This window comes from Prinia subflava, chromosome 10 (assembly GCF_021018805.1).
Source record: "Prinia subflava isolate CZ2003 ecotype Zambia chromosome 10, Cam_Psub_1.2, whole genome shotgun sequence".
Classification (NCBI taxonomy): Eukaryota; Metazoa; Chordata; class Aves; order Passeriformes; family Cisticolidae; genus Prinia; species Prinia subflava.
This window is the reverse complement of record NC_086256.1, coordinates 5,916,719-5,940,601: the sequence shown is the minus strand read 5'-3', so window position 1 is coordinate 5,940,601 and position 23,883 is coordinate 5,916,719. Positions and strand designations below refer to the sequence as shown.

The 23,883-nt window shown below is 40.0% G+C and overlaps 1 protein-coding gene across 4 annotated transcripts in view; it reads left to right on the top strand.

Annotated features, from left to right (window-relative positions):
- OSBPL9 (oxysterol binding protein like 9) overlaps nucleotides 1-23,520 on the top strand; it is a 56,968-nt gene extending 33,448 nt beyond the window's left edge. For 2 of the 4 annotated variants that reach the window (XM_063407096.1, XM_063407098.1), the window contains 20 exons: nucleotides 507-602; nucleotides 2,369-2,416; nucleotides 6,541-6,570; nucleotides 7,392-7,442; nucleotides 11,536-11,574; nucleotides 14,471-14,564; nucleotides 15,007-15,108; nucleotides 15,556-15,715; nucleotides 16,379-16,491; nucleotides 16,759-16,877; nucleotides 18,153-18,238; nucleotides 18,464-18,632; nucleotides 19,632-19,716; nucleotides 20,000-20,110; nucleotides 20,524-20,587; nucleotides 20,702-20,842; nucleotides 21,742-21,820; nucleotides 22,147-22,238; nucleotides 22,597-22,732; nucleotides 22,809-23,520. In XM_063407096.1, the coding sequence (XP_063263166.1) occupies nucleotides 507-602; nucleotides 2,369-2,416; nucleotides 6,541-6,570; nucleotides 7,392-7,442; nucleotides 11,536-11,574; nucleotides 14,471-14,564; nucleotides 15,007-15,108; nucleotides 15,556-15,715; nucleotides 16,379-16,491; nucleotides 16,759-16,877; nucleotides 18,153-18,238; nucleotides 18,464-18,632; nucleotides 19,632-19,716; nucleotides 20,000-20,110; nucleotides 20,524-20,587; nucleotides 20,702-20,842; nucleotides 21,742-21,820; nucleotides 22,147-22,238; nucleotides 22,597-22,732; nucleotides 22,809-22,883 (1,890 nt within the window). In that variant the 3' untranslated portion in view covers nucleotides 22,884-23,520. The remainder of the gene's footprint in view (nucleotides 1-506; nucleotides 603-2,368; nucleotides 2,417-6,540; nucleotides 6,571-7,391; nucleotides 7,443-11,535; nucleotides 11,575-14,470; nucleotides 14,565-15,006; nucleotides 15,109-15,555; nucleotides 15,716-16,378; nucleotides 16,492-16,758; nucleotides 16,878-18,152; nucleotides 18,239-18,463; nucleotides 18,633-19,631; nucleotides 19,717-19,999; nucleotides 20,111-20,523; nucleotides 20,588-20,701; nucleotides 20,843-21,741; nucleotides 21,821-22,146; nucleotides 22,239-22,596; nucleotides 22,733-22,808) is intronic. The other 2 variants (XR_010081436.1, XM_063407097.1) reach the window with 2 other exon arrangements.
- Nucleotides 23,521-23,883: the final 363 nt, after the last annotated feature.

Below are 23,883 nucleotides of genomic sequence, written 5' to 3'. Positions count from 1 at the left end.
GCAGCTGTAAAGGAACTAGGGCAAGCAGGACTAATAATTTTGAACTTTTCAAATCAAAGGTATTTAAGAAAAGATTTAGCAGTTCTTGGCTAGGGAGCTGTGAGTTGAGCAATACTGTGTGAAGTGTGAAAAGTGCAGTTATCCCATTGGGTATGATGTGGGCTTCCCTAGCTGAACTGTAAGCCTTCACAAAAATGTGAATTCTCCTTTATATTTTACAAAGAAGCTTTAATCAGTGTAATTTAAGAGGATTTGTTCAATCATAAGTAATGAAATACTCTGGTGTGTGATGATTATACCCCCTCTGAAAATGTGGAGCAATTTAGCTGCAAATAGAAGGCAAAAGTGTTCAGCTGTGTGCCTGTGTTTGCACGTGGCAGGATGAGAGGCAAGGCAGCATTTTCTCAGTCAGATGGCAGGCAAAACCATATTGTTGTTGGTTTCTTTCCTCCTCTGAAACAGTAATTAAATATTTGATTTTTATTTGTTTATTTATTTATTTCTAGGGTGTGGATTCAGGATTTGTTCCCAGCGTTCATGATTTTGACAAGAAACTTACTGAGGCTGATGCTTACTTACAGATCTTGATAGACCAGTTGAAGGTATGGTAACTAAATTCAGTATATAACTGTATAACTGCATTTAGTATATTTGGGGTCTGTTTGTCAGGCTGGATTTCAAGGCCAGCTTGAAAGGAAGCTCAGCACAGAGAGTCAGTCAAGATGAAAATGCCTTTCTCTTAGGATTGTTAAAATGGAGTTAAAATATCACAAGCAGATTTATATAAAATAGTTTCTTTATTTATCAATGGCTGAAGGATTCTGTTTTATATAAAACCTTTATGGAAATGGCAAGGATAAATATGTTAAGTTTCATTTTAAAATGTACTTAAATCATTGTGTTGCTTGCTCATAGTATTTTAGAGTCTATGGTGAGACGATTTTGTCAAGTGATGTGTAACTTCAGTTGCAGATAGTTTCAGACTTTGTTGCAGTGGCAGTAGATAATCTGTGCTTTGTCCTTGAGTGAAAACATTCTGTAGGAATGTTGTACAATACAGCTCTTTTAAACTTTGTATTTTAAGAATAGATGGGAATGCAAGGAACACTGAGGTCATATCTCTCAGTACTCACCTTATTGAGAAAAACACTTTTTGCTGCTGCTTAGGACACCTTTTCCCCATGACTCAGCAGGTTAAAATTGCTGTTAAATTGCTTCAGTTCTGCTGGGTTGGGTTTTTTTTTCCTGATATAATGTGCAAGTATTGCACGTGGGATATCCAGCAAAAATTCAGTTGGAGGGTAGGGCAGAGAGGGGGATGAGCACAGCAACAAAAATGAAGGTGGGAAGAACAGATACAAACAAAATTCAGAGCTGCCCTACAAAGACTTGATCAGGAGCTGTCTTTGCCACTCTGGAGCCATCACTTTACTGACAGAAGGTATTTGAATCTTTACACCTTCTAATTGTGATTTCAGGCCAGCTGGGGGGAGGGGGATAGAAATTAATTAATAATGAAAGATGAGTCAGTTTGAGGATGGACAGAGACCAAGATCACAGTCTATTTTTAGAAGTAGAAATCAGCCCTCCAGGGAAAGGGAACACATGAGTAGGTTTGAGGCAGGCAGTTGAGTGAGGAGCTGCAGCTCATTTCCTAAAAATTACATCCTCTTCTCTAAGCTGCAAGGGTGGATGTGATGAACTTTTAGCATTACCTGTAGTCTTTTCTCTTCCTTAAACAACTTCATGGTTGTGTGCACCTTAGAGTGCCCTTGGAGATTTCTGTTAGCTCTTTCAGCTCAGCTTGTGTTAAATGCACATGCAGGCTCCTCAGCGAGGGTTTGTTTCTCTTTGTTTTGTTGCATCTCACATGCCACTTCTAAAAAAATAAATCAATGTTAGGAAGTCATATCTTCCCCAAAAAATGTGCTTACAGATCTTACTTGATTTGGATCATGTACTTGAATCAAGGTATCTGGAAGGACTGATGAGAGTTAAAGCTCTTTTGGTTAAATGCTTCATATGCCCCAAAGGTTTTTGCTGAAATAGAAGAAAGGCAGCTGGAGGTGTTCTGATGAGTTATGTTACTTAACCTCACCTTTTTGTTCAAATCATGATAGAATTCTCAGGCTTAGCTTGAGATTTGGTCTCTTGTAGGATGGGATAATGTGAGAAATTAGTTATGAATTTATTATATCACAAATGCTGTAAAGAAATATTAGCCCAAAACTCCTTTGGATCCTAATACCAGGGTTGTATGACTTTATACTTACTAAATGTTGTTGGGTTTGAAATATTGGTGTTTCTGTCTGATTTTATATGGAAAAATAACACTTTCAGTATTTTCACAAGTATCTCTTTCTTTTAGCTCTTTGATGAAAAACTCCAGAACTGCAAAGATGATGAACAGAGAAAAGCAAGTACATTTTGTCTTAAAAATTGCTTGTTTATCAAGTGGTGTTGTGCATCAGTTTGCTGTATTAGAAATGCTAAGTACACATTTATTGAGTTGTCAAAATCACTTCAGCAATTTGAATAACTTAAAACAGTTGTGTTGTGACTAAGTTGCCAAAGAAAATTTTAGTAATAATGGATGTCAGAACATTAAAAAAGGTTTCAGTCTGTCAGAAATAATTGGTCCTCTGCTGTTCATTATAGTGAAATGCTTCCAACAGTGTTGAAAGCATTTTAACTTAAATTGGCTATTTTTTAATCTTTAACAGGGACGAGTGTTTAAAGTTGGTAGGAATTACAAAGCTATTCCAAAGGAAAAAAAATAAATACTCCTAATCATGTATTTCACATAATCAACCTGCATCCTGTGTAGATCTGTGACACATTGGAAGTCCAAGAATGCCACAATTCATTCACTGAAGTGGGGGTGCCACAAATGTGGTAATGGGTAGCACTGCTCTTTAAGCAGGGGTGTAATTCAATTACAAGGTTTGTGTTCTTTGCATCCCCTCCTGTTCCATCCCAGAGTCAGCTCTGCAGGTCCAAGTTCAAGCACTGCTTAAGAAAGGCTGGCACAGACTTTTGGTGGTGTGGGTTTGGCATTAAGTGTCATGCTGGTTTCATGAATTAATTTGTGTGTGTGGAGGAGGGATTTAACGATTCCTTATGAAGGGTTTATTACAGAGGAGTTGCTTCTCTTCAGCAAATGCAGTAATTCTGATATCATGAAGTAGTGGTGAATTTCATCCCTGTTCCCTCCTTCAGTGTCTCTTGTGGAGGACAAGCTGCGTTCTCTTGGTGTTTGTTTCCCGTTTTGAAAACTCTTTGATGCTTTGATTAGTTTTACTTCTTTATAGTGGTTGTGACCTTTCAAGTGTTCTTCATCTTACCTGAAGTGTTAGGTGGTGTCTTGGGGAGTTCTTTCTCATGTGCAGGCTTTTAAAAGAGCTTTGAAGTAAATCTGTCAGTGTGTTCAATCTGTAGACAGCTGACCACAAGAGTAAGGTCTAAGGATTTTGTATTTCTCCTTCAGTGTGTCTTAGTGGGAAGAGTTGTCCTTCAGTTTTGACCTCCCTCCAGATGCTACTTCGCAGATCAGGCAGTACTTTCTCTTTTCCTGTGCCAGTGTTCCTGACCCCTAGAGACTTCCCACATGTTGTGCTGACTTCTTTATTTATCTCTGCAAGGTATCTATGGGACAGATGGACTGACTTTACAGAGAAAGGAGGAGGCTCATTTAGAAGAGGTTGGCATCCTCTGGTTTTAAATCTTGATGAGGATTGCTATTACTACAGATTCCATTTGTTCTCTATTAAAAATGAAGAAGACTTGACAAAGCTCTCTTTTGATCACATCTCTTCCTGTTCTGAGAGGTTTTTTGATACAGTATTTAGCAGTTTCCCTATTTGTTTATGGAAGTATGGTTCAGCTGTCAGATCATGAGCTGAGTAATCTGCAGGGTACTTCCATCAAACTCGTAGTTCTTTCCTCCAAGGAATTACTGGTGGCAACTCCAAGACAGCTTTTCTGTTCAGTTTGGTGTAGTTATCTTGACCACACATCAGGGAGGAGAAAATGAAGCACTCAAAGGCATCAGAACAGCAAAGAGGTCCATGTTTGCAGGCTGGAACAAAGCTGACATTACTTAAAAGGATTTGGGAGGCGGGTGCAGCCTGCTTAAGCTGTTTGGTACAAAACAAGTGCTTTTTGTGAAGTAAATCCAAGGCTGAGCACACAGATTTGGGTTGCACCTTACAGATTTCAACCTTGAGTCAGCTCTCCCTTCGTGCCTCTGCTGCCTCTCTTCCCTCTGTAGTCACATGATGGTTGAATGAGGCAAAAATCATGTTGGATGAGATAAAATTAGCTTTCTCAGTGATTTCCTAAAAAATCAGATGTCAAGGAGATGTAATGAGCAGCAACTAGAGGGAGTAGGTTCAGCAGCAGCCTGCAGTTTGATTAGATTAAATATAGCAAATTGCATTCTGCAGTTGTAAATCTGCATTCTGCAAATGTAGATCTGCAGGAAATTGGTGTTTCAGATGAAAATATGTGTATTCATTACCTAAAATTAGGGAAACTGTCTCACTAAAATTTTATCTTCATCAGTATTCAAAGACTAGGGATGATGAAAAGAGAAAATTGTGATAAATGTTAGTAGTAAATATTTGGGGGGTTTGGGTTTGTTTTATTGGTAATGTGTTTTATCTTCAACATCCTTGCTTATAGTTTTCTTTACAATTTTGTAGTGTCTAAATCATCAAAGTTCCATGTGCTGTGTTCTTCTAAGGTGGTCATAGAGCACAAATATGAAAAATACTGGATCACTGCAAACTGTCACTGCTTAATTTGGCCAGCTCACAAAGGATTCATTTCCATAAAGGAAAAAACTATGGTTCTATAATTTATTGAAAGGCCTTAAAAATCTGTCCTGAGGGTTTTCCCCTCTCGATCTTCCATGTGGTCTTTGACAAAATTACCCTTTTGTCTGTACCTGTGTGTAAGAATAACAATGTCTCAGTGAACTGTTTGGAAAATTACAGATGGGTGGGGAGAAACCAACATCACTGGATTGCATCATGTGGCCTGAGGTCACTTTCTTATTTTCAGCAAAGGTGATGTCACTGAAGGGACTGAGGTCTCTGTTTATTTGGTGTGTAAATTCTCTATAACAAGTAGGGGAAAAAAAGTGGGTAAAGAATAATCAGAGCTGCTGAAGGCTGCCTCCAGTTGGCTCTGCATGATCTCCTTCAGCTGCATCATCTTTCACCCAACAAGATTTGTGTGTTTGGGTGCATTGCCTATTCTATTTTGGTGCTAAAAGGCACAAAACTTCTATGCTGTCATATTTAAAATGCTTTTTTCAATACTTGTTGATAAAGTTTAGGCTAGAAGTCTCACAGAGACATGAAAAACAAACAAAAACGAAGCCAAGGAATTTTTAGCTGTTGGCATGTTTCTCTGTTAGTAGCAGGAGTAAATATGACATAACTTCATGATATAACATCCCTCATATGATATATCCTAGATAAATGTGATCCAGGCATTCCATTGGTAAAGGCTAAATCTGGGTTCAGTTTGGCCACCTCTTGCCAATTAATTCTGAAGAGAATTTACACCGTCCTTTGTGTCACATCTAGAGCATAGCTGAATATTTCCCCCCAGGAATTGCTTGAGAGGCTGTCACTGCTTTTGTTTTCTTTTTAATCCACAAATTGGGACTGTTCATTTCTGTGGAATTACAGCTGCATGTTCTTCTTACTCTTGTGCCTGGTGGGGGTAAAGGATCCTTTACACACTTTGATTATTCAAGAATCAAGAAGATTGTGACTCAAGTCACATGAGCCACTGAAATTACCCAAAACACAGAGATCCTGTAATTACATTAGAAGTTCAGTGCTGAGCCCAGTTGAGTGATTTTGCTTTTCTGCAGACAGAGCCAAGGACATCAACAGGAAGCATCTGCTCCTGAGCCAGGTCACGCTGCTGTGGAACATGGCATGCAGATGCCTTTTGCATGCCTGGGGTGCAGCTCCACACAGGAAATCTTTATGAACCAGTGTTTCTAGATAAAATGAAGTAGGCAGATTTCCAGATGCACTTTTACTGGAGGCATGGAAAGAGCAAGAACATGTGTGCGCTGTTATTTTCTGTGATTTGTTTCAAGCTGTGCTTAACTGCAAATGTTTGTTGTGCTTGAGGGATGGTCATTTCATGTAACAGTGTTGAAGTGTGCCACTGTTCAGTGCACTTTATAAGGATACAAAATGAACTTAGCATCTTCGTGTTGCATTTTATTTTTGTTGATGTTATGCAAAAAAAAGTGTAGATTTTAATGGGTAAATGTGTATAATGTCACTGTTAAGAAATTCTTAACCTTGTCATCTTTAAGCTTTAATTATCAGTTTGACTTCAGTCTTGTCTTGAAAATTGTGTCTATATATAGAAATAGTATTTAACATGTTGGTTAAGGGCTTTTTTACCTCCCCCAATTTAAAATTAAAATATTGTGTTTATATAGTATTTAGGCCAAATCAGATGCTGGAAATTGTGTTTAATTACACTATTTTGATTTTTCTTTTACAGAAAATTGAAGGCCTCAAAGAAACAACTAGTGTAAGTTTCTTTCATTTTTGTAGCTATTACATATTGATTCTGAAATTCACCTTATTTTCTTCAGGAAGTTTTTAAAGCCTTTTTACAGAAAAATGAGAATCAGTATTATGTCCAGCATTGTGATGGCAGAGGCAGCCTGGTTCTGGTGCTGTGCTCAGGTTTCTGTCCAGCACCTTGGAATCATGGAATAGTTGAGGTTGGAAGGGGCCTCTGGAGGTCTGTGGTCCAACCCTATGCTCAGAGCACCATCAGCTGGAACAGGTTGCTCAGGACCAAATGTAGTTTGGGTTTTGACTAACTCCAAGGCTGGAGGTTTTACAGCTTCTCTGGACAATCTGTTCCAGTATTTTACCATCCATAAAAGAATAAAAGGTGTTTTCTTCTGTTCAAAGTGATTTTCCTGTATTTGTTTGTGGCCATTGCGTGTCCTGTCACTGGGCACCACTGAGAAGAGTCTTGCTGTGTCTTCCCCAGCCCTCCCAGTCAGATATTGATAAGGTCTCCCTGAGCCTTTTCCTCTCCAGATCAGACAAGCCCAGCCCCTGAGCCCCTCTTGCCATGATCTTTTACCTGCCTGCAGCACTCGGGGATTCAGAGCTGACCTCCATTTCACCCTGACAGCCTGCCTGGTGTGTGGCTTTGGAAACTTCACTTTGCTGCTGCTGTGCTTTTGTCTCTGCAAAAAAAAAGGGGGAAGGGAAAGGAGGGGTTCTACAGAAGTGAGTGTTCATTTAGTTCACACCCAATATTCTATATAACTAATACACACAAAATATTAAGGGATAGTAACACTTTTTTTTCTGATATTTTTCTTTTCCTAGAGCATGGTAGAATCAATAAAACACTGCATTGTGTTGCTACAGATTGCTAAAGTAAGTACACTGTAAACTATTTTGAATTTTAGTGATACAGCATTAATCTAATTGAATCCTAAAGATGCCTTCTATATGATCCAGGAACAAGAAAACAATTATAAGTTGATTTATGCTTTTCTTTTAATGAAGTTTCTGCGATACTGAGTTCCATAGCAGACAGTGCTGTTAATGCTCATGCTAACAGTCACGTTGTTTCGAGTTTTCTTTCAGATAAACTTTCTTTTACAGAGTTTGCTGTTAGACTAAAGAGGAACTTAGACAAATGTCAGGTTGACAGAAGAGGAACTTAACAAAACTCTTCGTTCTGCTTGGTTTAAGAGTGTGGCTAACAAGTAAAAAGGGGAGAAATGATGTAAATAATGGAACTGGTTTGGCAAGGTCTGTCACAGGTCTGAAGTTCATGATGATGTTGAAACTTCTTGAAGTCAGAATTGTATTATTTGAGAACGCATGTGGGTAATGCACTTACATATTAAGCTTTTCACTTACATATTTCATAAGATTTTAAAACTTGGGGAGTTTTGGATTTCCTTTTTGGCAAATTCTGCCCTTACAGGTTTAACATAATATATTTAGGGTATGTTAATTATGAATTGCAGATTTATATCTTGTGACCAAAGTGGAGAGAGGTGATATATTGCAAAGAAATAAAGGTATTTTCAGAATTTTGGGCTGATTTACTCAGAACACATTCTGATTTATCCAGAAATAGGCATGGGCTCTTCAGTTATTTTTTTCTGTAATCTAGATGAATTATTTTTTGTGGCTTTGGGATGCAAAACTGTTTGTCTTCATTTTAGATGCCAGATATATTGTACAAAATTTTGAGTGCAGTGAAAATGGAAGTATTTAGAATCTTACAGGATCAAAAGTAATTCACTGAAAGGATCAGTGCATGTTTTGTGAAACTCAATTTTCATATCTATTACTTAAGAATTTGTAAAATGTTTGTTAATTAACAGGTTTGTACAAAACCAAAACTTTTTGACAAGCACTAGGGTTGAAACATTGAAATAGTTTTGTGCCACATGAATTTGGAGCTAGTACATTCTTTATTTAACATGCAGTGATGCTTCTTCAATCCTTCACTGTAGTGCCAGCAAGAAAAGCCTTTCACTATTTAATTTGCTGATATTTAATCCTGGGTATATTTTAGAGGTATTTTAGTGCAATGAAGTCAGTAGACTATATGTCATTTTTTTAGGGATTTGATGAAGTCAGTTGTACATAGGTTAGATGGTAATATGCTGATTTTCTTATCTATATGTGATTTGCTGTATTGAGGAAGCTGTTGGAGAAACTGCAAGGAATTACTAGCTCATTTTTTTCTTAATTACTGTATAAATGTGTCTAATAGTTCTTATTTTCACAGGAGTTTAATTCCTATGAAATTTTACTCATTTTAAAAAACTCTGCTATGTAATTAGCAGAGTGAAAAAATGAAATTGCAGAGTTATAATCTGCTTTTCAGGCTGTGGATCAGAGCTGGTACTAGGTGGCTGAGTTATCTTTCTTGTTTCTGTTGAATATCAAATCCTGTTTCTGCTCGGGGTGAGTTTATTTGGAGTTAGACAAACATGTCCACTTATGCTAAGCATATTTTGAAGTTCTTTAGGTGGTTTGCTGCTGATGGATAAAACTGGCTGTGGCAGATGCAGTCATTTAGCTCAGGTTCAGTATTTTACTGCTCCAGCTGCCATTTAAGTGTAAAGGCAGGTGGGATTTGAGTCCCCCAAAGGTGCTAGCACTTGCTTTTTGTTGCACTAAATCAGACCTTGAAGTTCTTCTTTCAGTACCACTAAATATTAACCAGTGTAAATAGGTGAGCTTATCCACTAATGAGTGGGGGTTTATTGTTTGCTTTTCTGCTGAACCATATCTAAAACTCTTTTGGAGCTGTTGAAGACGAAGTGGGTTAAAATTATGCAGAGCTAATTGCAAGATGTTGATCCACATAGAGTGAAAAAAAATCCCAGTTCTTTAATAACCTTTCTTCTGCTTCATCTCTTCACCTTCTTTCTCTCTCAGGCAACTGTCCTTGTTAACTATAAGAGAATTCTGTCTTCCTTTCCCCCCAGCTTTTCCATTAACTGTGGTAGCACCCTGATTTCCTACTGCTGTACAAAATTTATAATGTAGAGGGGTTTGGGGTTTTTTTCCCCAGTTCTTCGTGTTGCCTTTGTATGATTCAATCTCTGTGTAAAAATGTGTTGTGCCTGACTGTAGCTTTGTGCTCTCCATTAGACACCTTTAAGATTCTGCAGGGCTTTTTTCCCAAATCTATAGGGCAAGTGTGGCTGCTGACTGACACTGCTGAAAAGAAATCATCTTATCACCACTCTGCACTCATTTTTACTTCTACAGTGCCTTTCTCATTAGGGAACAGACTTGCCAATGTGTGTACCTTGATAGTGTTACCACTTCTCTGTATACTTAGAGCTCTCTGTTTCCAGCACACATTTATTATGTAGATTATTTTGGAACAATGAAACAAACCTAGATTTTTGGTTGTTGGAGTTTTGTTTCTTTCTAAATTGTGTGTTCAGTTGTTTTATTTCATAGATTTTCACCTTAGTATTTGGACAGCTAAATTTTCACTAAACTTGCTGGTAAATTGAGTAATTATGCCACTCGTACTGAGGTGACCCATGAAGTTTTCAAAATAATGAAGTAAATACCAGCTAAACAGGAATATATCATAGTACATCCATTGCTTATCAAAAAGCAGTGAAAATAAACAAAGTGGGGTGGGCAGGTGGAGCATTTGGCCTGAGTTGTCCCCTTTGTGTGTGTGGCAGTTGAAGATGTCCAGCTTTGCTCATGTGTGGGATGTAAAAGACATGAAATGTTCTGCCAGTGTTGTGGTAAACCTCAGCCTTAGAAGTATATGTGTGTTATAAAGTACCTTTTATAATGCAGATATTTGGTTTTGCATCCATCCCTTCTCTTTTTCCCTCCATTTCTGGCAGTCTTGCCTGCCCAGTTTTGTGGAATTTCTGCCTTCCTTACCTTGTTGATGCTACTGCTGGTGCATTACTGAGGAGGGAGAGCAAGCATCAGTGCTCTGCAGCATCTTTGTGGTTTATTTCTTAGCTATTAGAGATGATGGACACAACATTGGGGCTTTATGTGTTGAGAAAAAAAAAAAAGCATTTTGTAAATTTGCAACCCACTGGAACTTGTTGGGTTTGGTGTTCTTTTTATCATGGAAAGCCAGGCTTCAAAAATGTCAACTAGCAGATCTGAAATTTGGACAGCTTACTGCCAACTGTATTAGCTAAGGAAGGATATATTAAGTATCAAAACATAAATATATGCCAACTTTCTTTATAGTTCTCACAGCTTTTTTTTTTTTCCTTATTCCTTTAAAATGGAAATGGAAATCCAGGGGAATACTCTGCAGACAAGTCTTAAGGTTCACACTGGGCAAAGCTGTGGATTCATGTACTGTCTAATATGGACTTTGCAGCAGAAGGGAGGAGATTTGGCTTAGTGTTCAGTAAAATTCATAGTGTTGCTGGTAAAATGTTAAAATTGTTATTGGCATTAACTGGGCTGCTGCTCATGTCATTTCTCCTGAGGACAGATGTTTTCCATACATTCTTTCACATCTGCTTCTGGCAAAATCTGAGATAATAAATAACCTAAAAGCGTTTTAAAATCTAATGGATTCCAAAACCCAAAAGTTAAAACCTTTCAACTTACTTTAATTTCTGCCTTTCTTGCGTGTTAATCACAGAAACTGAGAACTTAATTGTTCAGGGACTTACAGGAGCATATTTTGGGAAACTTTTAGGTATTTAGGAAACATCCACGTTATAAAGCAGAATTGTACTCCGCAGTGCAGAAAGGATATTTTTAAAATTGTCTGCACTCACATGGACAGGCCCTCAGAAAATGCTGATCTTCAGAGGTGCAGTGACTGTGTGTGGAATTGTCTTCCAAGTTTAGTTACTGATCACATGATGAGGAACAATTTATGGCTGAAAATGTAAACATTCCTGAGGGAAACTCGCTGTTCTCGCTTAGCACAGAACTGATAAGTCATGCAAGATTGTTATGTTGATATTTTTAACATTTTTTCCTTAAGGACCAAAATAATGAGGAGAAGCACGCAGATGGACTTATAGTAAGTTTAAATCTAATCTTTATCTCCTTTTAATTCTGCAGAACATGTGAACAGAGACCTGAATTTCCACTCACTTTGCAACATGCTTCTTCCTTTCTCTAATTTACCGCTTCCAGTGTCTTGTTAAAATTCCTGTTGAGTCCTTAGCTCCTGAGGCTGGCTAACACCCTTGTCTTTAGAAAACAGAGTGGTCAGTTTTGTATGGAGTGTCTTGAACAGCAGTGTTGTGACCAAACACTTAGATAAAAATCTGCCATGTGAACAGATGAAGGGGAAAATTACTGGGATAGAAATAGTTGTGTGTTCCATCTGAAGTATCTTTGTGTAGGAAATAGATCTGGTCTCCGTGTGCTTCAAGTAGTTTGTCTTTTCTACAGTGCTGCTCCTTTGATGCAGAGTTGTGTAATGTCTGTCTAAGCAATGTTTGTTCTTTAATAGAACTTATGCATTTTTAATGTAACTTCTGTCATTTTTGGGTTTGGTCACGTGTGATTTCTCTTTCTTTGTTCTTTTTTTGTCACTTGAGTATATTTCAGATACTTTTAATAGGAGATTGGTTTCAGTAAAAACTCTAAAAATCCTAATGTGTTTTTATTGGAGCTGACAGTAATTCCCAGGCCTTAGTTGTTTTTCCACTACAAACAGCTTTTAGCAGTAGGATTTTCTGGTGTTAACCTTGGACTGAAGGTGCACATCATATTTCAGTTTTGTGCTTATCATAAATAAGGTGAATTATTATCTGCAGATGTAACATAATTCAGGTCTTAGTGTGAGGGAACAGGTTCTGTGATGCCCCCTGGAAAAGAGAAGCTCTGCATGTGGACACCTCCACAGGCACAGGTGACCTGCACATCTGCTCTGCAACTCAGAAATTTCATAGGGATATTGCATCTTGATATAATCTGAATTTGATTAGCCACAGGGCTCATTATCTGTGGGCTGGTTTATACCGGGGAGGAAAAATATTTCTGGAAGAAATATTAACTATGGGTCAGTGATTGTGAAGTCTGAAATTGTGATGCTGTGAAGGTCAACATCACCTTGGGCTAAAGGTCAGGATTTCACTTTAAACTAGGCAGAAATATAATCACTGTTTCTGCTATGGTGGGAGGAGTCTAGTTTCTGTGTCATTGTTATTCAATTGTTATTAAACTCAGAGCAGGAGACTTTCAGGTCTGCCTTCATCTGTTTCTAGCCCATGAAGGCATCCCTCAAAATATCCAACAAGAAACTCCAGTTCATGTTTCAGTATGCAGAATTGTTTAAGGATGAGGTTACAATCCTGAATACAAAATCAGAGTCACTTTGTTCTTTCTTTATCATACCAGCGTTCTCCATCATGTGGATTATTAGTTTCCCTAAAAAATAAAGGAGACAGAGATAGCAATAGCATCCTGTGTATCACAGAACCATCTTGGGCTTTAACTCTTAAGATGGGATCATAATTTTAAACTGAACTCTGTGGGACAGTTCCTTTGTCGAATGCATAATTCCACCAGGAGGTGAAGTACTGGGTAAGGGACATTGCCTTTATGCTGGAATACAGTGGACTAATAATACCTGTACTGGATTATTTGTATATTGTTTAGTAACATCAATGAAAGTGTAGAAAGCTACTTTTATGGCTGTTTTTAATAAGGATTTTTTTTTAGTGATAAACAAAGAATAATAGTTCTGTTTTCAGTTAAAGAAATCCTGTGCTATAAAAAAATAATAGAACTTTTCACTGTTTTTTAGAGTCATACAGTGTCCTGAGTTGAAAGGGATCCACAGGGATCATAGTGTTCCAGCTCCTGGAGCTTCACAGGACAGCCCCAAAAATCACATCATGTGTCTGAGAGCATTGTCCAAACATCCAAATGTAGGATAAAGTTCAGAACTTCAGGTAACCAGGAAAGAAGGCAAGACAGAAATCTGCCTTTAGCAGGAAAATGGGAGGAAGGTTAAAATGAGCCTGTTTCCCTCAGTCTGAATGCAAACAGAAATTAATGGTCTAAAGGGAGAGAACAGTTGTAGACACTTCTTTTAAATACTGGTATAAAAAAGGAGGATAGGGGTGAACATACTGACTGAATTTCTGAGCAAACTGAGCAAAAATTTTCATAGTTCTTATAGATCAGGCATTTAAATTGCAAGGTGTTAGGAAAAGGGGTTCATGTGCCTTTTACTCAACTAACAACCCAGAAGTTCTGGTGGTTGTCCATAAACATAATAACAAACAGTGCTTAGGTGATATTTTGGATTAAAAGACATGGCAGTTTAGATTTCCAAGGGCCTTGATGCATAAAAAACAAGGACATCAACTGAAATCAGTGACTTTTGGGAGCATTGAATTGACCTGGTGCTTCCTTTTCCAAGTTTTCAGAAGTAGGTTGAGGTGTCCTCTACTGAGCTGCACTGAACACTGTCAGCTTGCTTTGAGAAGAATTTTGGCAACAAAGCTGCTTCATGGCTCTAAGATCTTGTTTTGATTTATGGGTTAATCTACTGTGGTCTGAACAAATGAATTTTTGGAAAAAAAAATTGAAAATACAGATTAGCTATTTTAATTTTGGCCAGATAATTTGCATCTAACTTTTCACTCTTTGCATGCATTATTAATTAATGGACATTGGGTAGCATACCAGTAGCAAGAACCTGAAATAAGAATTCTTTATAGGACGCTTCAAACCTGCATCAAATTCAATTTAGTGTGCAGTCTGCGTAAAGAATCAAAATATCACCGCTTCAAAAGTATTTCTCATGTCCTCAACTGTCAATTTGTGTTTTACTTCCTCTCTCAGGGATTCGCTCTCTTGCATTTGGGCATTTCTAATGCTCACAATGTTCTTGCTATCTGTGCTTTATTTTCTTTGAATTGAGGGGGGAAAAATGTGCTTTTCCTTCTCTTGCCCAGAGCACCATCAACCCCGTGGACGCCGTGTACCAGCCCAGCCCCTTGGAGCCGCCCGGGGTCAGCGCCATGCCTTCCCAAGCTGTCACACTTCCAGGTGGGCTGGGGACAGCAGCAGCAGAGCAGTGGGGAGGGGACAGCTCTGTGTCACACAGGACAGGGCACCCTGCATTCAACACTGAAAACTCAGAGGGGCTGAGCAAGGGCGGGAGGGGAGGCTCAGAGCGTTCTCATCAGCCTGCCCCTATTCTGGGGAGAAGCTGATGTGTTTTACTTGCTCTCTGGCTTGCATTTCTAACACTCTTTTAAAAAATGAAACTATCATTTCCAGGAAAAGCAAATGCTTTCTAGCTAAACAATTACATTTTTTTAAAATGCCATCTTTGCTTAGTAGGAAAAGCACCTAGGTAAAAGTGATGGCTACATGTTTTTCTGTCCGAATGGCTTTTATAGAAAATTATTTAATTTTTAGAGGTGAGGTGAAATAATGTGGAATCTCATTCTGAATTTTGGGGTTAACATATCAAAATATCCCCTAGAACCTGCTCAGTTGTGCAAGTCAGAGCAGCGACCCTCCTCTTTGCCAGTGGGACCTGTGGTAGCATCGCTGGGAAATCAGACTCCAACACCAAACAGTACAGGTACAGTTCTGGGTAACCTTACTGAAATACAAGAAACCCTGTAATTAGTCTTTAAGACAACAATATATTGGCCTTTATCTTGCTTTTAATCAACACCAATTTCAATGTTTTGTTGAAACCAGTAATGCTGCTCTTTCTCCCCACCATGTATACACAATATGTACGAGTTTTACCAGCTCCCCTTTGTCTCCTCAACATTGCAATCTTGCAGTACTTGGAGAAAACATGTCCCTTAAACTTTACTGGTGTTCTGTGCTCTTCATTTTCCTTGTGACTTTCCTTTTGTTGTCTGTTAAACTCAGTATGAACCTGCCTAATTATTGCTTTTAATTTTCTACATTCCTCTTTTGAGTTCACGTCCATCTTTATTGATTTGAACAATTCTTGTTTAAGTAGATGTTGAAAGAGTTTGTTTTTACTGAGTCTGTAATTTTTAATACTCCACAGGAAGTGGGCAGTCAGCACCTAGCAGCAGTCTCACTTCTCCAAGCCATGTCAACCTGTCTCCAAATACAGTCCCAGATTTTTCTTACTCGAGCAGTGAGGACGAGTTCTATGATGCTGATGAATTCTACCAGAGCAGTTCTTCCCCAAAGCGCTGTATGGAGTAAGTAGCTGACAGTGTGCTGAGTGCAGTTTGTATCTAGAAGGGCATGGCTTGTTTGCTTGCAGAATTTAGTTAAAAAAGGTGGGGGAGGCAAAAAAGCCACTTTGTGTAACAGAGTGAGCTCACCCCTGCCCTCAGCTGCAGACAGGTGTCTGTGAGGGAGGCAGTTTCTTCCTCTGCTCCCTCCCATTCCATCAGATATGTGCTGACAAACTCTAACAAACCAGACTTTGGAAGCCCCAGGTGAGAGCTGTAATCTGAGGCCGTGGTGCATTTCATGTGCATTTGCTGCAGCCTTTGGTGAAATGGCCAATCACTCACACATTTGCTAAAAGGTGTTCTTTGATGTTGGCACCCTTTCTCCAAAATCTCTGTTTACTCTTCATTTCTTATTAATTGGAAAATTCATTTGGAGATGCTACCCATTCCAAAGAGGGATTAGTCAGCTAATCATGTGTTATCTGAGGCTGCAGGCTGTCCCATTCCTTCAGCTACAATCCATTCTGAGCTCGCTGTGAATTAGCATGCACCATGTATATTAGTGTCTGCCACTGCACATATATTGATGTCTATCACTAAATTCCTTGTCTGTGAATATCAAATGACAAGAATTTGGCCTGCATTACTTAATTTGAACAGTGAGAATTTATTACTCTTCTTTAGTTCTTCAGGTTCTGCTGCAGTCCTGACTCGGAGCAGCACAGGGAGCAGCCTGAAGCGTCCAGATACCACGGAGTCCCTCAACTCTTCCATGTCTAATGGCACAAATGATGCTGGTGAGTGGCCTGTGTGTCCTTTCAGTGAGGAATTATTGACTGCTGATCTGTGTGGGCCAATGTATGCAGGATCATATATATATATGTGTGTGTAAAAATATATGGGAGGGTACTTATGGGAAGTGGTTTATGTACCGTTTCTTTACTAATGGAAGATTGCTGAGTTGTAGAATTTAAACCCTGTATTTTTCACAGTTACAGATGTGCTAATTAAGTACAGTCTGGTTTTGAAGGTTTAGAGGAAACAAAAGCCACTTGGTCTTTCAGATCTGTTTGATCCTCCCGACGATCGAGAAGACGATGGGGAAGGAGAGTCTGTGGAGGAGCACAAAAGTGTCATCATGCATCTCTTGTCACAAGTGAGATTAGGCATGGACCTAACCAAGGTAACCTTGCTGGTGTTCATGGGGATGGGAGGGGCAGTAAACCTGCAGTTCTGTGTAATAAGGGTGAAATAATTTAACTACGTGTTTGTTCTAAGAGCTAGTTAAGCTGTAATCCCTTCAGCATGGTACTTTTGAGTTGGAGTTCTTACTGGGAAGGAGGAAAGTGGCTGCAGAATAAGTATATCCAGATGCTAAAATCTGTTTGGTGTGGAAAGCAGCTCTTTGTTCTCTTTGAACCCAATTCTTGGAGTGCTTGTGAAGCTGGCATAAGGGGAATGCTGAAATGTTTCTCCTGTCTTTAGCTTCTTAGAGCAAAAGCTACAAGATCCCAAGGTAAGGTGACATTCAATAAAACATAAAGTAAAAGGCAGGAGTGGCCATATAGTGAAAAGCTTTGCTTAGTTGGGATCTTCATGAGTAAATAAGTTGCCTGTGTATTTTGAAGTGCTACACTTAGGTCTGGCAAAGAAAGGATTGGGTTCTTCACAGATGAGATTCATGCTGGTGTCTGTCTGAAGGCTGAATGAACAGCATTCTGAAGGTGTTGGTCCTTCCAGGGAGCTTGGATAAATTTAAACAAGTAATTCCAGAGTGAGAAAGGGCAAGAGAGATCAATCCTTATCCTTGAGTTTCCTTAAGTGGATGAATTGAACTGTCCAGCCTGGAATGAACAGTAGATAATGAAAAGATAACACTTTGCTGGGGAAACAGCCAGCAGCTCACAAGCAAACTGCTCAAGGTTTCTGGCAGTTCTGAATAGGGATTGATCCAAACTGTGTCTGTTCTGGGAATTCCTGGGATAGCTGAAAATCACTCATCTCAAATTAGGCTGCCAGAAATCTTTATGAGCATGCAGTGTGTCAGCAGCAGGAACTGACAGTGGATCACACTGAGCAGATCCACAAGAAGGGACCTTTGGGAGGTAGGAGGGAAGGGCTTAACCTTCATCTTGATAGAGACATGTAGCAGGATGTAATTGCAAATTGACAGTGTTCACAGAGATGAAATTAAATCAGCAGTGATGCTGTAATTCAGAACAGCTCTTGATGTGCTCTGAGTGGGACTAGAATCCATGCAGGATGAGACTGCTCCTGCTGAACCTCAGGGTTTTAGAAGATGCCAGCTGACCTGCATATGTCAGAACTCCTTGGTGAGCTCAAGCTCTCAGTCAACTCAGAGCCCACCATGCTGTGGCTGCTGTTTGCTATTCACAGCTGGCTTTTATACAGGATATTCAAATACCTTCAGCTGGATGAGTTGTTTTTCTTCCCTCAGGTTGTTCTTCCAACGTTTATCCTGGAAAGAAGGTCGCTGTTGGAAATGTATGCTGACTTCTTTGCACATCCGGACTTGTTTGTCAGGTATTTGACTTTGGAACATTCAGATTCTCACCCTGGTTGTGGCCCTTGTGGGCTGCAGAAGTTGGTAGTTTTGAAGAGTATTGCTTGGATTTTGGTTTAAACTTCAAAAACAGTCAAATCAGTCAAACTTCTAACTGTAAAACAACCAAACACCCATAAAATCTTTCTGTATCCAAGGTCCCTGCTTGTATTTCACTCTGCCTGTCCTTTTTTCTCTCTCTGTAGCATTAGTGACCAGAAGGATCCCAAGGAGAGGATGGTTCAGGTGGTGAAGTGGTACCTCTCAGCTTTCCATGCAGGAAGGAAGGGGTCAGTTGCTAAAAAGCCTTACAATCCCATCCTGGGGGAGATCTTCCGATGCCACTGGGTGTTGCCTGGCACTGAAGATGACATGGTGAGTTTTTGGGGTGCTTCTTTGGAGCCCAGGATGCAGAGATGCAGCCCAAAGCTTTGTTAAGTCACTGACTGAAATGGATTATGCTGTGCTTAAGTAGCAAATCAACAAACTGTAGCAATTTCTTAACCAATTCTCTCTCTTCCTTCCTTTTTTCTTTGGACAGAAGTGTAAAGTATCTTGCATAACAAAATTTGTTGTTTTTTAAAGAACTACTTGATGTCTTGAAAATGTCCTTTTCCCTTGGACTGTTTCATAGCACTGATTATGAATTCATTCATTCCCAAAATTCAGATTTTTTGTTTTTATTTTTAAACCAATGCAGCCCAGTGGGTTTTTTTTCTGTTGTTTTTCTTTTTTGGCACTTCATTTGGCCTTCTTGCCTTAGGAAGTTGCCAATGATGGTGTGGGAAGTGCTGTTGTGAGGTGCTTCATGTGGCCTCAGTGTAATACATGTAAGTCAGTGTGATTGTTTGGGTATAAACCATGTATTTTTCCCATTTCCTTTGCTTCCCACCGGTTTGTTTGCTCAGATCTTGTTTCTGAGGTGAATATTTGCACTCCAGTTTGGTGGCATAAGGGCAGTGTTGTATTTGGGCTTCCATTGCTCCTAACCATGAATTAATTGCACTTTGCATTCTTTGCCACAGGAAATGAATATTAGTTTATGGTTTTGTGGTAGATGAAATCTGATCATTATTAATATGCAGATCAGGCTTTTTCAGAAGCAAAACCAGAAACTGTTTCTGCCACTTAAATATTATTCTGTAATTAGATTTATACACGAGCCTTTCAGTTAAACTGTTTTTTCTGGGGACAATTAAATACATTTTTAATTAAAAATAAGATAGTAGAAACTCTGTCCTTTAGAAAGGATAATATTTCCAGGACTAAGGAGGGCTGCAATACATTTTTGGAAGCCTTTGAAGATGGAGGCTCAGGGAAGCCTGCAGTGTTTGCAGGCACAGTGAGTGATGGATCCTCTCCCCTGTCCCACAGGAGCCAGTCTCAGAAGGACCTGTCCCCTGGGTCAGTAAAAGCAACGTCACCTTTGTGGCAGAGCAGGTCTCTCACCATCCTCCAAGTAAGTTGTGACAGTCCCTTTGCCAGGAGAGGTGGCAGCTGGAGAGGGGGGACAGTAAAATCGGCTCTGGGCTTAAATCTTGGATTTACACTTTCTCTCCAGATTTAAAAGCTGAAAATTTATAAAGGCTGAAAAATTTTAAACTGCTTTTGTGAGAAACTAACTGCAAACTCTGTTGCCACCTAAGTGTGAGGCACCTGGGGATATTTCCCAAGGAATCAACTGGGAAACAAAGGTACCAGTGTCTCGTGCTGCTGTTTTTAACTCCTGCCTCTTTCTTCAGTTTCAGCGTTTTACGCAGAGTGTTTTAGCAAGAGGATACAGTTCAATGCTCACATATGGACCAAGTCCAAATTCCTAGGAATGTCTATTGGGGTCCATAACATAGGGCAAGGTATGTGTGTGCAAGCTGAACAGCAGGGGAGAAATCAAATTCTGCAATTAGGAATTTTCATAGAATAATTTACATAAATTATTTAAAGTCTTTGTACTAAATGTAAGCAGTGGTTGAATTTATGTAACTGGAGCTTATGTGTCTGGGAATCAGAGATTCCTTCCACACACTCTGTGTGCTGAAAACACCTAGGGCCCAGTTTTTCCCAAAAAAAAAGTCCATTTTGGGTTTTCCCAAAAATCTCTGCCTCCTCCAGAAGCTGAGCATTCTCAGCATCCATTAAAAATGAAGCTCCTCACCTTTCCTTTTCATGGCACCTGTTTTTAATGGCATATTTCATGAGATCACCACGAAAAGTTCTGTAGAGGTTTTGCCTAATGTTTTTAAAACCCATTTTCATTTTTCTTTCACAGGGTGTGTTACATGCCTAGATCATGATGAACACTATATTTTGACTTTTCCTAATGGCTATGGAAGGCAAGTAAACGCTCTAATTGGTATTTTCATTTTTAATGCTTTGTAATGTTTCATGCTTAGTATTTATTGGTCAAGAGTTTATAATTATGAGCATTCATGTGTTTGTAATTGCAGGTCTATTCTCACTGTGCCATGGATAGAGCTTGGGGGGGAGTGCAGCATCAGTTGCTCCAAGACAGGTTACAACGCTTCCATCGTCTTCCACACAAAACCGTTTTATGGAGGAAAGAAGCACAGAATTACAGCTGAAATTTTGTAAGCAGCTTTCTTCAGCTCACTTTTTCCCTTCCTTAAATGCCAACAGTTTTAACAAGACAGTCAAGAGTGTAAAATGCTGAAGCAGCAACACCCAAAAGAGCTTAGCTCGTGCTTACCCATCATGGAATTGGCCATTTTAGAGCCAAATTTGTGAGAGGAAGCTGCACAGGCCTGTGCCCTACTTCATCCTGGTTGAGAACATCCTCAGCTGATTCCCAAAGGGAACTTTGCTCTCCTGAATTATCAAAAGTGTCTCCATCATTACCTTTCCTAAAAATACAAATACTGCAGCAAGCCTTGGCATACTGTTCATAGTGTGTCAGTGAAAGCTCTGCTGCAAATTTCACCTGTTTTTACCTGTGGTGGATTTTGTGGTTTGGTGGATTTGGGATAAACCCTGTGCACTTACCCAGCACAGAATTTCAGTAGAGATTCCCATGCATTTGGAGATGTGCTGTGATGTCAGCAAGTGGATGCTGATAAAATGAGGTTGAACTTGGTTTTAAATCATTGACACAGTGATAGTTGCCATTTGAAAACTGGTGTCTCTTGTTTCCCATTGGTCTGGGGAAGCAGCAGATTGTGAAACCTTTTTAAGCTTAAATCACCACCCTCAATCTGTGTGGAAGGCCTGTAATTGCTTTCCTAAACTCCAAATGCAGATCCAGCCCTCGGGCAGGGCCTGTTCTACCCTGATCAGTGCTTCCTGTTTAGGTTTATGTAACTCATTCATGCCAAGGGCCCCTTGTAAACAGAACCCTCCTCTCTTCTGTGCTGGGCATAGACACGTGGGCTGATAAAACCCAGGCTTTACAAAACTGGGAGCAGGTTTTGATCCTTTAGGATTTTTCAGTTGCTGTTCTACAGCTGAGAAATGACTGTTTGTTTCTCTTTAGTTCTCCAAATGACAAGAAGCCCTTCTGCTCCATTGAAGGAGAATGGAATGGGGTCATGTATGCAAAGTACTCCACAGGGGTAACACAGCTTGCTTTCTTCTCTTTTCATCAGAAATACAAGATTGTACTGAGGAAGGGGGTTTGGGGTGGTTTTGTAGGTTTGGTATTTTATTTTAAACAACCATTAATAGTTGGAACCTCCTATGAGGCTGCCCAAAAGAATGCAGAACTGGGGATAAAACTTGTTCATTTATTCTTAAGGAAGCTTGATTTCTGCACGAGAATCTGAAGAATTAGCACGTTTCATGTTTTTCCTGCTAGCCTGTGCACTAGAGTGTGAGGATGTAGAAATCTGAAGTCCAGCTAAGGAACTGAATAGGTTTATTTCTTTCATCTTCACTCTAGGAGAATGCTGTCTTTATAGATACCAAGAAAATGCCTACAATAAAGAAGAAGGTAAGGAAATTGGAGGACCAAGACGACTTTGAGTCTCGCTGGTAAGAACTTTAGTTAACTGGGAATGTTAAGATTTCATTTTAGACTCCAGTTTGCAGTACAGGCACTAAGGCTGCACTGACCAAGCACTGCATGCTCTGCTCTCCCTGAGCCCAGGTACAGGCAGGCTGGGGATTTAAGGGGGAAGAGGAGACCTGGAGTTCTCAGTCACATCCTAATCGGGATTAAATGTTCAGGGAGGGCTGGAGGCTCCATCACAGCCATAACAGCACAAACACCAAATATCCTGAGGGCTTTCCTGCCCTTTGTCTAACCTGAGATCCACCTTTATTCACTGCTATGTCTATGATTGTAGCACTCTGCTGCCATAAAAGCCTCCCTTGCCCTTTCTCTTTGAAGCTTGTGGAAGGACGTGACCTACAACCTGAAGATCAGGGACATCGACGCGGCCACGGCTGCGAAGCACGCGCTTGAGGAGCGGCAGAGAGCCGAGGCCAGGGCCAGGAAGGAGAACGAGACCTCGTGGGAAACAAGGGTGAGCTTTATTCCAGCAGGGTGCAGTTCAGCCTGCAGCCTTTGTGAAAAGCTTACACGTGGTTATTCCTTCGCAGCTGTTCCACGAGGATGGGGAGTGCTGGGTGTACGACGAGCCGCTGCTGAAGCGCCTCGCTGCCAGCAAGCACTGAGGGCTCCGAGGCCAGCGAGCCTCGGCTGGGCGGAGTTTGCAGCTGAGCCCCGGTGATCCCGTTTGCCCACGGCACAGCCCCACCCCTCCAGCTGCAGTGGTTCCTATCTCAGGGATACTGGACTTACTGAGACAAAGCAATTCACGAGAGGCAGCGTCCCGGCGGAGCAGGGACGGCTCCGGGGCGGTGCCCGGGCTCAGGCCCTGCCCCTGCAGCCTCTGGAGCAGGCAGAGGCCGGGCCCTGGGGCACACACACTCCGTAACCACTGTGAAGGCCACGGCGGTGGGAGCAGCTGCGTAATAATCCCGGGTCCTACATATTTAAAAAGCAAGAAACAAAAATGCAAGATGTCATTTAAATCTCGCTGATGTTTGCAATGTGTAAATATGAGGATTCCTCTGATGGGACAATTTGTTAGAAAATGCTACATCAATGTTATCTTCCACCTGTATGATAATCAAATCTTTTGGCATTTCAGTGTCTTGCCCAAAATAACTTGGTTATTTTGAGATTGAAATGTAACCATAGATAATTCTACCCAATGCATCTTAAAGCTTCATAAAATAGATTTTTCAAACTTCTCTTATGGACTTTTTATTTATTTCATAATAAACCTTTGCAGGAAGACTGCTTTCAGTTGAGTCATGATAAATTGATTATGTGAAATGTATTAGCAGTATTTGTTTTTTCACTGGAATTGCAGCTAAACCTACTTCTCAAAGTGGTTAATGAACTAGCAAAATGAGCATTTGCAGCATCCACAGGAGAAGTTTTCTGGACTCAACATCCAGCCTTGCCAGCACTTCGGGAACCTCTGCATTGTGTGCTTTTGCTACAGTTAATAACCATTGAGTAAGTAGCTAGATGTAGCAATCAAAGTACTTTTCTCTCCACGGTTAAGTCTAGCTTTTATTTGATTTCATCTTCATTTTGTCTATGTTGCACATACAGAAAAACTAGAAAAGCAGTGTGAGATGGAAGCCTGGGGCTGTTCTCCCC